The sequence below is a fragment of the Macaca nemestrina genome, chromosome X (assembly GCF_043159975.1).
Source record: "Macaca nemestrina isolate mMacNem1 chromosome X, mMacNem.hap1, whole genome shotgun sequence".
NCBI classification, from domain to species: domain Eukaryota; kingdom Metazoa; phylum Chordata; class Mammalia; order Primates; family Cercopithecidae; genus Macaca; species Macaca nemestrina.
The window spans coordinates 109,020,082-109,034,471 of record NC_092145.1 but is presented as its reverse complement, the minus strand read 5'-3'; the positions used below and the strand labels follow the sequence as shown (position 1 = coordinate 109,034,471).

At 42.0% G+C, this 14,390-nt stretch overlaps 1 protein-coding gene across 3 annotated transcripts; it reads right to left on the bottom strand.

Moving 5' to 3' along the window:
* Positions 1-510: 510 nt before the first annotated feature.
* LOC105493953 (diphosphoinositol polyphosphate phosphohydrolase 3-beta) lies at positions 511-7,030 on the bottom strand. 3 transcript variants are annotated; one of them, XR_011618051.1, is made up of 2 exons: positions 2,588-3,211; positions 511-1,969 (listed from the first exon to the last, which is right to left on the bottom strand). XR_011618051.1 is itself a non-coding variant. In XM_011762002.3 (2 exons), coding segments are annotated over exons 1-2 (495 nt in total). In that variant the 5' UTR covers positions 6,646-7,014; the 3' UTR covers positions 511-1,968. The 3 variants fall into 3 exon arrangements, 2 of the variants coding, with proteins under 2 accessions (XP_011760304.2, XP_070944347.1); XM_011762002.3 differs by lacking the exon at positions 2,588-3,211 and adding an exon at positions 6,152-7,014; XM_071088246.1 differs by lacking the exons at positions 511-1,969; positions 2,588-3,211 and adding an exon at positions 6,151-7,030.
* Positions 7,031-14,390: the final 7,360 nt, after the last annotated feature.

Below are 14,390 nucleotides of genomic sequence, written 5' to 3'. Positions count from 1 at the left end.
ATGTGTGACATACTGAAGGGAATAAAATCCTTTGGCATGTAGAACTGGGGGCTTTGCAAGGAAAAATTCACACTAAGGGAAGAGCAGTCTGCAAACAAGTTTAGCTCAAGAACAAAAGCTAGGTTTTTGGAGAAGAGGAATGAATCTTTCTGGGCTGTGCATCTGTCTTCTGATCAGCCTTCTGCACTTAAGTCTAGAGGGGGCCTATAAGTAAACTGTGAAGAATACTTTTTTCAATTTTTATTATGGAAAATTTCAAACATATACAAAAGTATAGAGAATAGTATAATGAACTCTCAAACATCCATCACACAGCTTCAGCAATTATCAATTTATGGCCAATCTTGTTTCATCTATGCACTCAATTACCCCACACTCAGATGATTTTGAAGCAAATACCAGTAGCATATCATTTCACCTGTACATTTTTCAGTATACTTCTCTAAAAGATAAGAATGTTTTAAAACAACATAACCACAGTACCATATCACATCTTTAAAAAACAATAAATCAAGAAGTTACGTTTTTATTTCAAATTATGTAACAATTGGGGACACAATCAATACATTTCACTGGTATCATGAGGAAGAGTGTCACACTAAAATGGAGTCCAAGCTTTTATCGATGCAATTGCTTTATAATGTAAAAGAAAAAAATCAAACTACCATATTAGAACCACTTTGGGTCATTTGTAAGGAACTGGAGAAGACTGCTGATATCACACATCCCATGGCAAACTCCATAAGATTTCTTCTAAACACCTTTGTTATTTTCTTAAAGTTATTCTGGAGGCAGCTGATCCAAGTCCTCGTTTTTTAAAAATCCTTCATTTTGTTTTCCCCTCTAACGGCAGCCTCTTTCCTAAATGCCTTTTCCAAGTGACAACGATTTTGCCCTCTCTCAGCCCTCTGCATTCTCATATGCAGAAATCAGGTAGGATAAGGAGCTAGCTGTGTGTACTAGAAAAGGGATGAAAACTACAGCCAAATGGATCAGTGAGAGAGGCAAAAGAAACCTAGACAAACTAAATGGCATAATTAACTTTGGAAACTGCCTATGATATAGCCTGTTAGCTCTGGCATCAAATAATACAGTATGTTAAATCTGTAAAATGAGGAAACTGTTTCCTCAAAGAGATGTTAAGATGACGTGTAAGAAGTGGTTAGGGCAGGCATTGCAAAAAAAAATGTTTTATATATCATTTTAAAGTTTATTTTTATAAAAACTCACAACATTATTTTGCGTCCACTGTATTTATTTTTACAATTACCTTTATAGCAAGTGATAGTTTTTGAATAAAATTTTAAGCAAATCATCAACAGTACAAAAACACTAGAGTTGTTACACGAAGGACTGATTCTACAAAACATTACCCTAGGCGATGGTATAATCTTAAAACTGTGCAGCTACTGTGTGGTATGACATAGAAATAGGAGTAATAATTCTTGTCCTCAAGTATCTTACAACTGCCTTGAAATATTTCTGAAACACCTGATACACAAAAGCCACACACATGGTGCCTAGATAGCATATACTCTACTAGCACCAGATTGGAAGGGGAATGTTTTGCCACACGGTGATTACAAAATATTAATTGAATCAAAGAACCTTCAGTGATGCCAACCATATTTCAAGTAGTGTCTCAGATGCAGGATATGCAAAGAGTAAGGAAAAATAGTCTTTGCTCTCAAAGACATTATAGTCTAATGAAGAAGGCAGACACATCAAAAAAGCACAACAAAAGGCTATAGGTGCTGAATTAAGAGTCTGTTCACATATAATAGTACAACAACCAGAGCAAGAGTCAGTGGTATAGACAGGGAAGGAGTGTCCCAAGATGCAGGAAGAAACCAGATGAGCTGTCTTCTTGGGAACACAGAAGTGCTCACCTGTACTTGACAATTCCATTGATCACTGGGTTCACATCAATGTTTCTTTCAGCACAATCCTAAACATCTTTGCTGTTCATCTAGAAAAACAAACCAACATAAAATTAGCAGGCTTATGTTAATAATTCCTCCAACTGACAAATGTACCAAGAGCTTATTATGTACATCAATCACTTTGCATCAAGCACTTCACTTCCACAGAATTATCTAATGCAGATGCAATGAGTCTGGATCAGCAACAGACAATAAGTCTGGATCAGCCAATGTATACCATGATGCAAAAGTCAGGAAAGCAGCGATATCAGAAGTTTTGTAAAAGAGGAGTGACCATTTAAGACATAAAATATCCTAAATTCCATGTTACAGACTCTAGACTCATGGAAATAATTCAGACTGGTTCCCACCCACGAAAGAGTTTTCAGTCCAGTGACCACATAGCCATGAAAATAGATTAAGTACAATAAACTCTGCGAACCATGACACAGAAGACGGTTTGTTAACCCAGGTGGTCAGGAAAGGCTTCTCATTGGAGATGTTTATAAAGTATCTATTTTTACTATCTCCAACAATGGATTTTTTTTTTAAACTGGGCGTCAGATTGTTAGATAACTTGGTTTAAGTTGCAGTGAGGAAGAACTGGAACTAGATCTGTCTGACTTCAAACCCCCAATGTAGTTTCTATTACATCATGTGCTCACCCTTTGTGTTGTTGTTGTTTTGTTTTGAGACGTAGTCTCACTCTGTCGCCCAGGCTGGAGTGATCTTGGCTCACTGCAACCTCTGCCTCCTGGTTTCATGAGGTTCTCCTGCTTCAACCTCCCAAGTGAAGGGATTACAGGCACGCGCCACCAGGCCTGGATAATTTTTGCAGTTTCACTTCATTAATAATTAGAAGTAGAGTCGGGGTTTCACCACATCGGCCAGGCTAGTCTCCAACTCCTGACCTCAAGTGATCTGCCCGCCTCAACCTCCCAAAGTACTGGGATTACAGGTGTGAGCCACCATGCCCAGCCCATGCTCTATCTTATAAAAGCGTTATGTTTTAGCACAGTCAGCATAGTGACTTTCACTTCTTATAGTGCTGTTTGCCCAAACGTATTTAAAATCTGCTAAATACCATTAGTATTAATAGCTATCTTATCAAGAGACCACTACCAGGAAAATATTGTTTAAAGTCTTTCTGAGAGTACCTGGTGGCTCCCCCCACAAGGGAATTCTAGGGGTGAAAGCTCTGCCAGGCAAATACACATTTTCTAACTGTAAACAAATTGGCATGCTTATACTAACCTTCTGAAATGAAATCACAGAAAGAATTTAAAACCTTTACATCAATTGTTGCAAATTAATCTATGCAAATAAAGCAACTAAATTATTTTCTAATTTCTTCCCTTTAGTTTGTTTCTTTAAAGTGTGGTCAACAGATTTTGTATCTAAACACACATACACATATACTTCTTGAAAAAAAATTATGTATTATAGACACAGCACCAATTACGTTTCCAGTATATGCATCTATATTAATGTTTCCTCTTTATATATTCACAAGAATAAAACACTTGACCAGCTGAAAATGTAAGCTATTTATAAAACATGCAGAAAATAAATCTCTGATTCATGTCTGCAAACCTCAATTGTCTGTGTACTCTTTTTCCTTTCTTTATCAAGACAGGGCTGTAAAATTTAGGTGTATATTTTTCGGCTATCATAAAAGAAATAATGTACAAGTGAACTCTAATACTCTTAGAAGGGAAAAAAATCTCAACTATACATCAAATTTTGGAGCACTGAGGTGGTAGAAATTTTCTATATACCACCTCTGTTCTAAAGAAATGTGATGCCACTGTTCTGAAAACATATCTTATAAATACATTCAGGTATAGGTAAACAAAGTACAAATCTCAGGTTCTCAAAAACATTTTCTGTACTAATGCTTTTAACTTGAAAGTCTTGACTTAGTTTTGAAGAGAAAAAAAGAATCTCCTTGGCGCTCTTAACTGTTCTGATGAGACTAAGTTCCAGAGAATATTTTATAAAAATCACTTAATTTAACTTGACAGTACGTCTTGAAAAGTAGCACTACATATTCTAAGTGTTTCTGGAAAGAAAAAAGAAAAAGAAAAACCACAACATATTTATAAGCTCACAATTCTTAAGAGTGGGTTACTATGAATACTGTACATTATTTTTTACTTTGTCAGATAACTTAAGAACCAAATAAGATGATGCATAATTACTTCTAATGATAGCAAGTACGAGTTAAGTCTCCAGTGTAATCGTGACAGTGTTTCATGTGGAATACATTTTATCCACAAAAATATCCATAAAATACAATCTCTCCTAGGTCAATATTAATGTAGAAACAAGAACCTTCTGGAATAACTAGCTTATTGAGGAAAATCTTAAGATCTATTTTAGACTGAATAATAAAAGTCAATTTGTTTGGAATTTACACTATGTGCTTCATGGTGATGAAATAATCTGTACAACAAATAACCATGACACAAGTTTACCTGCGGAACAAATCTGCACTTGTACCCCTGGAATTAAAAGTTAAAAAATATTTTTAAACATATGTGGTTCAAATATATATATTCAACATGTATCACTTTGTTAAGAGAAAAATAGAAAAATACTCCGTATTTGATCAGACCATGTAATTAAAATAAAACTGTTACAAGTTTTAAAAAGCCACAATTTCTAGTTTACTCTTTGATAGCATCAGTGCAGAAGATGTTTTGAGAAACAGATTTGTACTTTGTTTACCTATACTTAAATGTGTTGTTATAAGATTTCTAAACAGTGGCACCATATTTCTTTAGAAAGTGCAATGGCACCCACTGTTTAGCAGCATAAAATATATTATTTGTGAAATTACAATGTACTCCAAATAGAGAAAAATATTTCAGTGTTTTGAAGGGTAAAATGCAAAAAGCACACAAGGGGTCAGCAAAAAAAAAAAAATAGAGACAGTTTCAAAACGAACTATTCTATGGTATTAAAAGACAGGAGAGCAAAATAATGAGTAGGAGGTTTTTGGATTACAGGCAACGTTAATTTCTTGATGTAGATGCTGGTCACCTGCACCTAGAATAGGTTGTCCTGTGAGACAAAACAATTACTCTCTATCATAAGAGAGATTGTTCAGGAATCCTAATAGTTTGACAATTCTCTACCAGCTGAACATCACTAGAGCTAACTCAGTTGGGATGTAATCGCCATAAAAGATCCCATTTCTGTGGTTACTGGGAGTCAGGGAGGTTTAAGCGGAATATCACTACATTCAAATAAGGGAGGGAGAGCACTTTCAAAAGCGAACTTAAATCCAGAGAACCATGGATCTTCTATGGTATCCAATAAGGGGCAATGGGAGTTGGAAATTGAGCATGGGAAATCAAATTCTGTGAATACAGTTTTTCTGGTAAGATGTGTTTGGCTAGCAGATCCCATCATCTATTCAGTAAGGTTAATCTACATGGGAAATAGCGATTTGAAGTCAGCAGTGAAAAATTACCACTTGTGAAAATTTTTTGAAAACCAAATGATCTACACATACAAATAGAAAAAGAAATTTCTGAAAGAGGCAAATGAGATGCCATTTCTGAGGCTAAAGTGACGAGTGCAGAAAAAGCACAAGATGTAGAATTTCCTACTTTTTTAAAAAATTCAAAACTGATCTTTTAAACCAACTCCCACCACAGAAGACCTCCCTGACAACAAGGGTGAACGCTGTGAAGGAGAAAACAACTAAAGGGAAAAAAAAAATACTAAAAGATGCCCACACAACCAAGCTGGTCAGACTTTAAAGGCCTCCACTACCAAACAAACCACAAGGCTGGTATCAAAAATGCGCACGCACGCTCACCCACGACTATGTGTGAAATGTAAAACCAAAAACATCACAGGGCGCACAGGCAGACACACACACACTCCCCACACGCTCCCCACCCACCCCTCGCCCCCCCCAAACACCCCCCAAAAGCAGGGTGAACAGTTAAGGCACCTAAAACCCCAAGCGGCATAGGCTTCCCTGAAACATTTTACAGTGTAACCAAGAAGCGATTTGGAAAGCATCTGAAAAACGTGAAAACAGGGCCTGGCAATTGAGACAGTTTGCAAGCGTGATTCAGAGGGTATGCCAAGGAAACAAAAGAAGCCTCCCTCCTCCCAGTGAGACTGCACATGGCACAGGAGGTGCTCCAGGCGGGATGCATTTTAAGCGAGGCAGACAAACAGAAGTCTGTGCGGGCGCGAGCAGTACATACTAGGGATCGCTATCTGGCGAGGATGGGGCCATGGAGTTTCCATTGGTTGGGGAACCGCCCAGCTTTAATTTCTCCAGATATTCGGCATGCACGGGCTTGTGGCACTGGAGAACCTTGATGGCATCTTCGACTTTGAACCACTCTCGCTTCCTCCCAATGCTAACCGAATCTTCCCAATCCTCCAGCAGCTCGGTGACAGTCAGTACATACACGTACGTTCTGTGCTTGCGGTCCTGGTTCTGTTCGAAGACGCCCAGGAGCCGGCCTAACTTCCCCTTGACTCCCGCCTCTTCGTACACCTCTCGGACCGCCGCACCGCCCGGCTCCTCCTCGGGCTCCATGCCCCCGCCCGGCACGATCCAGCGGTCCGGGTACCGGCTGCTACTCACTAACAGGACCTCGTCCTCGCGCTCGCTCCGGAAGCACAGGCACGCCGCCCGCTTCTTAAACCCCTCGGGGTCGTAGGTCCGCGTCTGGTTGGGCTTGCACTTCATCCTCGAGGCAGCCTCCTCTTGCCTCTCGCTGCTGCGCGGGCCGCCGCCGCTGCCGCCGCCGCCGCCGCCGCCGGGGAGCAGCCGAGGTGCTGGGAAGAGAAAGGGCCGAGGCGAGGGGCGGGGAGAGAGAGGCGCCTCAGTCTGCCCGCGAGCCCGGGGAGCGGAGGGAGAGCTGAAGCTGGGCGGGGCGCGGGCGGAGGCGGGGGCAGCAAGGCGCGTCAGTCAGCCAGTCTGCCAGTCCGCCAGTCCGATGGGCGGCCGGCCGAACCCGGGCCCGCCAGAGTGGAGGAGGCGCCGCCGCCCGCGAGCCCGCGACTCTTCACAGAGCCCACCCGCTTCTCGGGGGCGCGTCTCCCTCCCTCGGCTGCCGGGGAGGGTTTGAGCGAGGTGAGGCGCATTCACGGACGCGTCCGCGCTCCCGTTCACGTGCGCGTTCGCAACGGAGGGCGAGGGGCGGGGGCGGGGGTCTCCTGGCTCCCGCTGCGCGCGACGCCTGGGGCCCACTGCGCAGGCGCCCCGCAACCCTGGGGGCCGGGAACCTCCTTCGCGCACCGTGAAATTCACCGCATTGTGACTTTGGCCGATTGCCTCCACGTGTGCCTTTGACCCAAACGCGACTGTAGCGCGGCAGGACGTTTCTCCTTTCCCTCCCCACCGCGCTGCGCGAAACCCACACGCAGCCGTTTTACACACGACAGAGGCAAGGGCATCGTCGTCATCATCCTCCTCCACGATGAACCATTCTGGCTTACTCATGGGACCTGGGCCCCGGTGTTGTCAAAACGACCCACGGGATTTTTGGCAGAGTAGCCGCGCATCCTTGCTGAGTCACATGATGCAGTTTTATTTCTTCAACAGGTTCCCACCTTGCCGAGCATCTTGGCGCAGCTAGTAATTTAACGCTTTTCTTAAACTCCTGTTCACAACCTGCTTGACCCCTTTGTGTCTCAGTTTCCTCATGGGTACACTCCTCACCTCCTTGTTGCAGCCATTTGCACTTTGATGCACGTACACCTTAAAGACCAGAGCACCACCCATCTAGTAGTCCTGCGTTAAAGCCCAAGACATTCTCTCATTCCCCACACACTCCACACTTCTCTTTCTCTTTCATAAGCACCACTTGGGGGTTGGGAAACCATACACGTGGAGATCCCTTCCTATTCCACTTTGATTTTTTAAAAGACTCCCGGCGTGAGACTCCAGCAAGGTCACTTGCTGCTCTCTCACCTCTCTCTCTGGTCCTCATGTCCTCTTGGCCAGGAAATGGCATCCCATCGCCAAAAATTTAACAACCTAGAGCCTTCCTTCTCATTTATTCTTGGTGTTTCCTCATGTCGTAGTAGCCGTAGAGAGAAGACCTTTGATGTCCCCTGATTTTGATTGCACCTTTGTCTCTCTCTTACTGGCACTCTGTTGGCATCAGCCAAGGGGGGATCATGAAAGCCTCCTTTGTTGATGAAATAATTCCTTTATCTAGGGGAAATGGACTCATATGGAAATGGAGAGTAGTCGTGAGACATGCAGTCCAATTTTCAAATAACAATTTAGTTCACTTTCCCAGGATCTGTTCAATTCCACTTATACCCAGAATCACAAATAAAAATGATCCTATTCCCAAGCGCAAGCAATATCTGCACTACCTAAACCGTAATATGACAAAATACTGTGGGTCATATATGAACAAAATTATAAAATACAGACATAAAAAGAGTGACCTCGATAGAGACACTACTGCTCCTGACCATATTTTAAAGATGGATGGATGATGGAAGAACATTTGAAGGAATTGAACACTTGGGATTAAAAACAAACTAAGAGGCTGGGCGCCGTGGCTCACGCCTGTAATCCCAACACTTTGGGAGGCCGAGGCAGGCAGATCACCTGAGGTCGGGAAATCGGACCAGCCTGACCAACATGGAGAAACCCCGTCTCTACTAAAAATACAAAGTTAGCCGGGTGTGGTGGCACATGCCTGTAATCCCAGCTACTCGGGTGGCTGAGGCAGGAGAATCGCTTGAACCCGGGTGGCGGAGGTTGTAGTGAGCCGAGATCGTGCCGTTGCACTCCAGCCTGGGTAACAAGAGCGAAACTCCATCTCAAAAAACAAACAAACAAACAAACAAAAAACTAAGAAATTATACTTAACAGGCAATATTTCTCAGGGTTCTCAAATTCACAAACACACAAATTATGTTAAACAACTAGGGAAAACTGCATTACAATAAGGAGCAAGACAAATCTGCCTACTATCAAAAATATTATTAAATATTGTCTTAAAAGTTTTTTCTAGTGGAATAAGTTGTAAAGAGTAAAAAGTCTGATATATATTGGTAAAAACACAAAGTTGTCGTTGTTTGTAGATATGGATATCTTCTTGGGAAACATCTAAAAAATGTGAAAATAAATCCCTATAAATAGAAAAATGAAATATTATGATTTAAAATATCAAAAGCTTTCATGCATACCACCAATAATCATGTAGGAATTAAAATGGAAAATGATGACATCCAACTTGGCACTATCAACCACCACAAAACAAAATAGCAAGGGATCCTAAAAAATATAGTTAGGACTTGGTAATACAAAATGTTTGAACTTCTACTCAGAGCTTTGAAACATGATTTGAATAAATCACGAGTCACTCTAGCAAAGCTAGCAGACTGGTGTGGTGTCTGGGGGCGGGAATGGCCAATCCAGGCTCTGGCCACAGGGCAGGGCTGCTTCACAATTGCCAGGTACTATCTCCTTTGTCTCACAAGAAAGAAGTGCCATTTTCTAGTCTATTCCATCAGTATCAGTTCTACATCACACTGTGCCTGTACAATAGGTCCCTTCTGGGGGCATACTTGTGGCAGGGAAGAGGAATAGGACATTATAACACGGAAAGAGGCACAGACTGAAACCCTACTGGAAAAGTCTGGATATGGAGATCCACAACTTAAAACAGGCTTATACAATAGCAAGGGAATTTTTAAATTACCTTTTACCCAAACTTTCACAGCTGACATAGTTTGGATCCTTGTCCTCGCCGAAATCTCATGTTAAATTATAATCCCCAATGGTGGAAGTGGGGCCTGGTGAGAGATGTTTGGATCATGAGGGCGGATCCCTTGTGGCTTGGTTGGTGCTGTCTGTGTGATAGTGAGTGCTCACAAGATCTGGTCACTTAAAAGTGCTTGGCACCTTCCCCTGTCTTGTTCATGCTTTCACCATGTGACTCACCTTCTCCCCCTCTGCCTTCTGCCACCATTGTAAGCTTCCTGAGGCCACCCCAGAAGCTGAGCGGCTGTTGGCACCATGCTTCCTGTAAAACCTACAGAACCATGAGCCAATTAAACCTCTTTTCTTTATAAATTACCCAGTCTCAGGTATTTCTTCATAGCAATGCAAGAACAGCCTAATAACTTTATAATTAATCTGTAATATTATAGTAATAGGGCAAGAAAAGCTAAGACTTTTGTAACAAGAGTAAAGATCCTTTTTAAGAGAACAGCATTCCACTGTCTGGTTTTGCATATTTAAGTATTTCTCCAATGATGAACAGCGTAATTCAGGAATCACTGTAGTAGTAGACTGTTACAGTGAAACTGCAATTTGTTCATGGAAGCCTGCATCTCCTTCCACATTGTCATTGTCTCTGGTCTTGGCCATGTAATCTGTTGTGTCCAGTGGGACAATAGCAAATGCGAACAGAAGCCAGCAGAGAACTGAAAAGTGCTTTCACACTGGGGTGTCCCCCCTCATTTTGCGCTTAAAACATTGTGACAGCAATGTGAAGAAGGTGGGGCTAGCAGGATGATGAGATACCCGTGGCAGATTCTTCCCCTTCACCCCTGCTGAAAGTGAACCTATTGCCCAACATATGGGTGAGGCCATCCTAGATCATTCGGCTCCTAGCAGAACTACTTAGGTCATAACAGGACACTAGACGAAGATGCATAACTAAGCCTAGCCATGAACAGCAAAAAGAAAAAAAAAAACACTCACATGAGATTAGCTGAAATTACTGACTTGCAGAATTGTGAACAAAATAATTTACTGTTGTCTAAAGCATAAAATTTGGGGGTGCTTTGATATGCATTAAAAACTAGCAGCTCCAACAATTGACACCATCCATCAAAATCCACCATAAACAATCAGAGAAAGAAAAGGTTGTTCGTTGTAGAAATGTAACGTCTACTTAAAGATGCTGGCATTTCACTTTCCCTGGAGTCAGAAAGAAAGGGATGAAGTTAAGACATCTAACATGTGTTGAGTACAGTCCCTGTGAGAGATCCTGTGTTATGCCCTGCATCCTGTTTAACTGTTATCCCATTAACTCTTAGGGAGGGATGCAGTTCATATGTCCGTTTTATAGACGAGAAAATGAGGATTTAGAGTGGAGTTTGTATTTGAGCTCAAGGCTTGTGTCTCCATACCCTGCACACTCACAACATCAACATGTCCTATAAGAAGGATTATTATTATCCACAGCTATGGTTTGTTATGGCCTTCGTTGATGACATTCAGCATTGACCTCTTGGGTAAGGTATTCAGTAGCTAAGAGTCACTGACTCCAGTGAAAGTTATCTTTCATCATGATGTTCTTTTTCTGGACAATATGTGAAAAGAGCATGTGAGTACCTCTCTCACTCCCAGTAAATAATAGTTGTGTCACCTCCACATGTCACTTCACGACTTGAAGCTTTGATTTCCCCTGCAAGATAAAATGCAATGAAGTGATACAGAAAAGAAGACATTCTATGCTGTCATCACACTAGGCCATGATGTTGATTCATGGATGGTCTGATTTCTTATATGCACTTAATATTTTTGTATAAACAAACCTGAAAGGTATCAAAATCCCCTTTAACAGATTAACAGGCTGAGATGGGTTACAGTAAGCAAGCTGGGAAGTGGCGGAGCTGGGATCCACACCCTGGTCTGTCTTGAGTCCAAAGGTAATCGTCTTGCATTCACTATGGCACGTTTCCCTTATGTTGAGAGTTACTGACATAGACAGTGCTTGTGATTCCTTTTGATATGGCCTTCCTCCTTTCTAGTGTTTTTCTGCCTGGAAGATCCAGGCACTCATGAGAATGAAGCTTCCATGCAAATTTCCAGAATCCCTAGGATGAAAGCAGAGAGGATCTACCCTAAAACCAACAAGTCTAGGATACATATTTCTGCCTTTTTTTTTTTTTTTTCAGAGTTAGGAAGGGGCAGGCAGATGGTCAATTGACAGGAATAGTAGAAGCATCCTCAGGGAAGCTGGGTGCTTTACTTAGTGAGAAAGCCATGCCAGCTGACATCTCTAACTGAGTCTTAAGTGTAGTACAGTCCTAAGAGAGGAGCTCTCCAGAAACAGCTATTACCTGGGGTCAGGAATGTTAAAGAACTTCTAAGAGCCTGACTATACTCACAGCTGGACCCAGCTATCAGGAAAGGGACTATGACATACCTGAGAAACTTTCAGAATACTTAAGGGATGCAGAGCCAGAAGAAGCGATTTTGGTAGTAGTCCATGAGAAAAAAAAATGGTGTTTTAAAATGCAAATAAACTAAAATTTAAATCCTGCTCTAAGTAGCTATGCAGCCTTAGGCGAGTTAATATCTTTGACCTTAATATTTCTCAGGTGCAAAGGGGTATAATAGGACTACCTACTTAGAACCTCACCTCTCCCAAGAAAGCTTTCCTGACCAGGAGCTGGCCCAACCTTTACACTGGGATTAAGGTACCCCCCTTTGTTTTTCCAGGCTTTCTTGACTTTAATTCTGTTGTAGCTCTAATTAAGGAACTCTGTAATGATCTGTCTGCAACGCTGTGAGAAATTTTAGGACTGGGAACCAACCTGAAACATGTCTGTTCCCCTCTGAGTCAACACAGTGCCTGGGATCTGGTGTCCAGTAGGGATTTAAAACATACTGATTGAATGAGAAGTGATGACAGGATCTACATGGATCACAAAGGATAGTTGTTATTTTACCTGTTAACTATTTAATAGTGATATTAAATGAAATATGAATGAACCTAGGACTGGGGAAAGCGGGGTGAGTTGTGTCTTTCACATCAACCTTCATATGTTCCCTAATGTTTTCTTCCTTTATGTACCCAGGACACTCTTGTTCAAACACAAAGGTGGTTTCATTTTGGGTCTGTACTAGCTAGTTCCCTAGAAAGGTCTTAAATATAAAATGAATGGAATACAAAATAACCTCCCTTATTGTTTTGTTTGTTTGTTTCCTGGACAAATGACGGGATGCACACAGAACTGCTACTTTTGTGATTTTGTGGGTAATGGCATAGATGTGCACAGGTCATGGATGTGGCTCCAGTGATCCATGGAATTGTCAAGTCCAGGCGAGTGCTGCCTCTCTCATAATGATGCAGCATGCCTTGATTTCTCCCACTTCTTTGCTCACTACCCGATCCTGCCTCACTTCTATCACCCCCCTTTTCCCTTTACCCTGCAGAGACTTCTAATTCAGAAAGCAAACCCTCTCTAGTGGCCCTGTGTTTATGTATCAGAGTAAAATGCTAAATGCTTCCAAAACCTACAAGGCCCTACAACATCTGGCCCATTTCCTCCTCAACATTGTCCCTACCACTCCCCATGGGCCACACATCTCTAGCGGACCTGGACTCTGCAGCTTCTGGGTTGTGTCAGGCAGGCTCCTTCCCTCCTCAGGGCATTTGCTCTAGCCATTCCCTCTGTCTGAAATGCTCCTTTCCTTTGTCTAAAAAGATAACTTCCTCACCCACCTCGAGGCCTTGATCACTTCTCACCTTCTGGATGAGGCCTACCAAGGCCACCTTATGATGGACTGCTAAACCACTCTCCTTGCCCACCTGTCACTGATACTTCTGATCCCCTTTTCCTTAGCCCAAGTGTCCTTTCTGTTATAGCATTTTGCATCTAACAGACTATGTAATTACTTAGTGATGTTTATTGCAGTTCTCTCTCTTAGCCGATGATGGCTCCTGCTAGAGTATTAGCTCCTGATGGTAGGAATGGTGAGCAGGGATGCTCACCAGTATATCCCAAGCCGCCCAGATCTCTGCAGAGCATACATTGGAGTCACTCAGAAAATATCTATGGATGTAATGAATGTGCTTGTCTCCTGTGCTAGATGGGAGACTTGTGAGGGAAAGGGCCATGTGTTGTTGGTCTTTGTAAATCCACCATCCACACTCTCTGATACAACCAGAAGGACTCTATATAGTCTTTGAATTAATTAATCTTTTGAAAATGATATTGATAGGGAAAACATTCTCTTTGCAATCTGTAGCTATTCCAGTAGTTGCCATTTGTTTCGGCGCCATGTAGGTACCACATGCCATAGAAACACAGCTGGGCAGCCATGAGATACCTGAGGGCCAGAAGTCTGATTCATTTTCCATGGCCTTTTCACAGGGTAGCACAGTTCCTACTATACAGCATGACTTGAGGTGGTGTTTTCAGATCTCAGTCATTCATTACCTAAATGGTTTTGGTTTTATCTGGGCAGGATTTGTACTATGATTTACATATTATATTTTATTTTCACAAGACAGTGGCTTTCAGAAAGAAACATGACTATATAATTAAATGCTATGAAAGCTGAGCGATGTTATGAAAAAGTTGAAAATAAAGTGGAGGCTATTGTTTTGTAATAGGACACATAACTATGGATGGGCTGCACTAGACACTTCATGGACCTTTTTCATTTAACCCTAATAAAAGCCCTTCAAAGGCCATGTTGTCATTCCCATTTTCACAAGGGAG

Coding starts and splice junctions, on each gene's coding strand:
- LOC105493953 (XM_071088246.1), bottom strand. CDS start 6,645: ATGAAGTGCAAGCCCAACCAGACGCGGACCTACGACCCCGAGGGGTTT.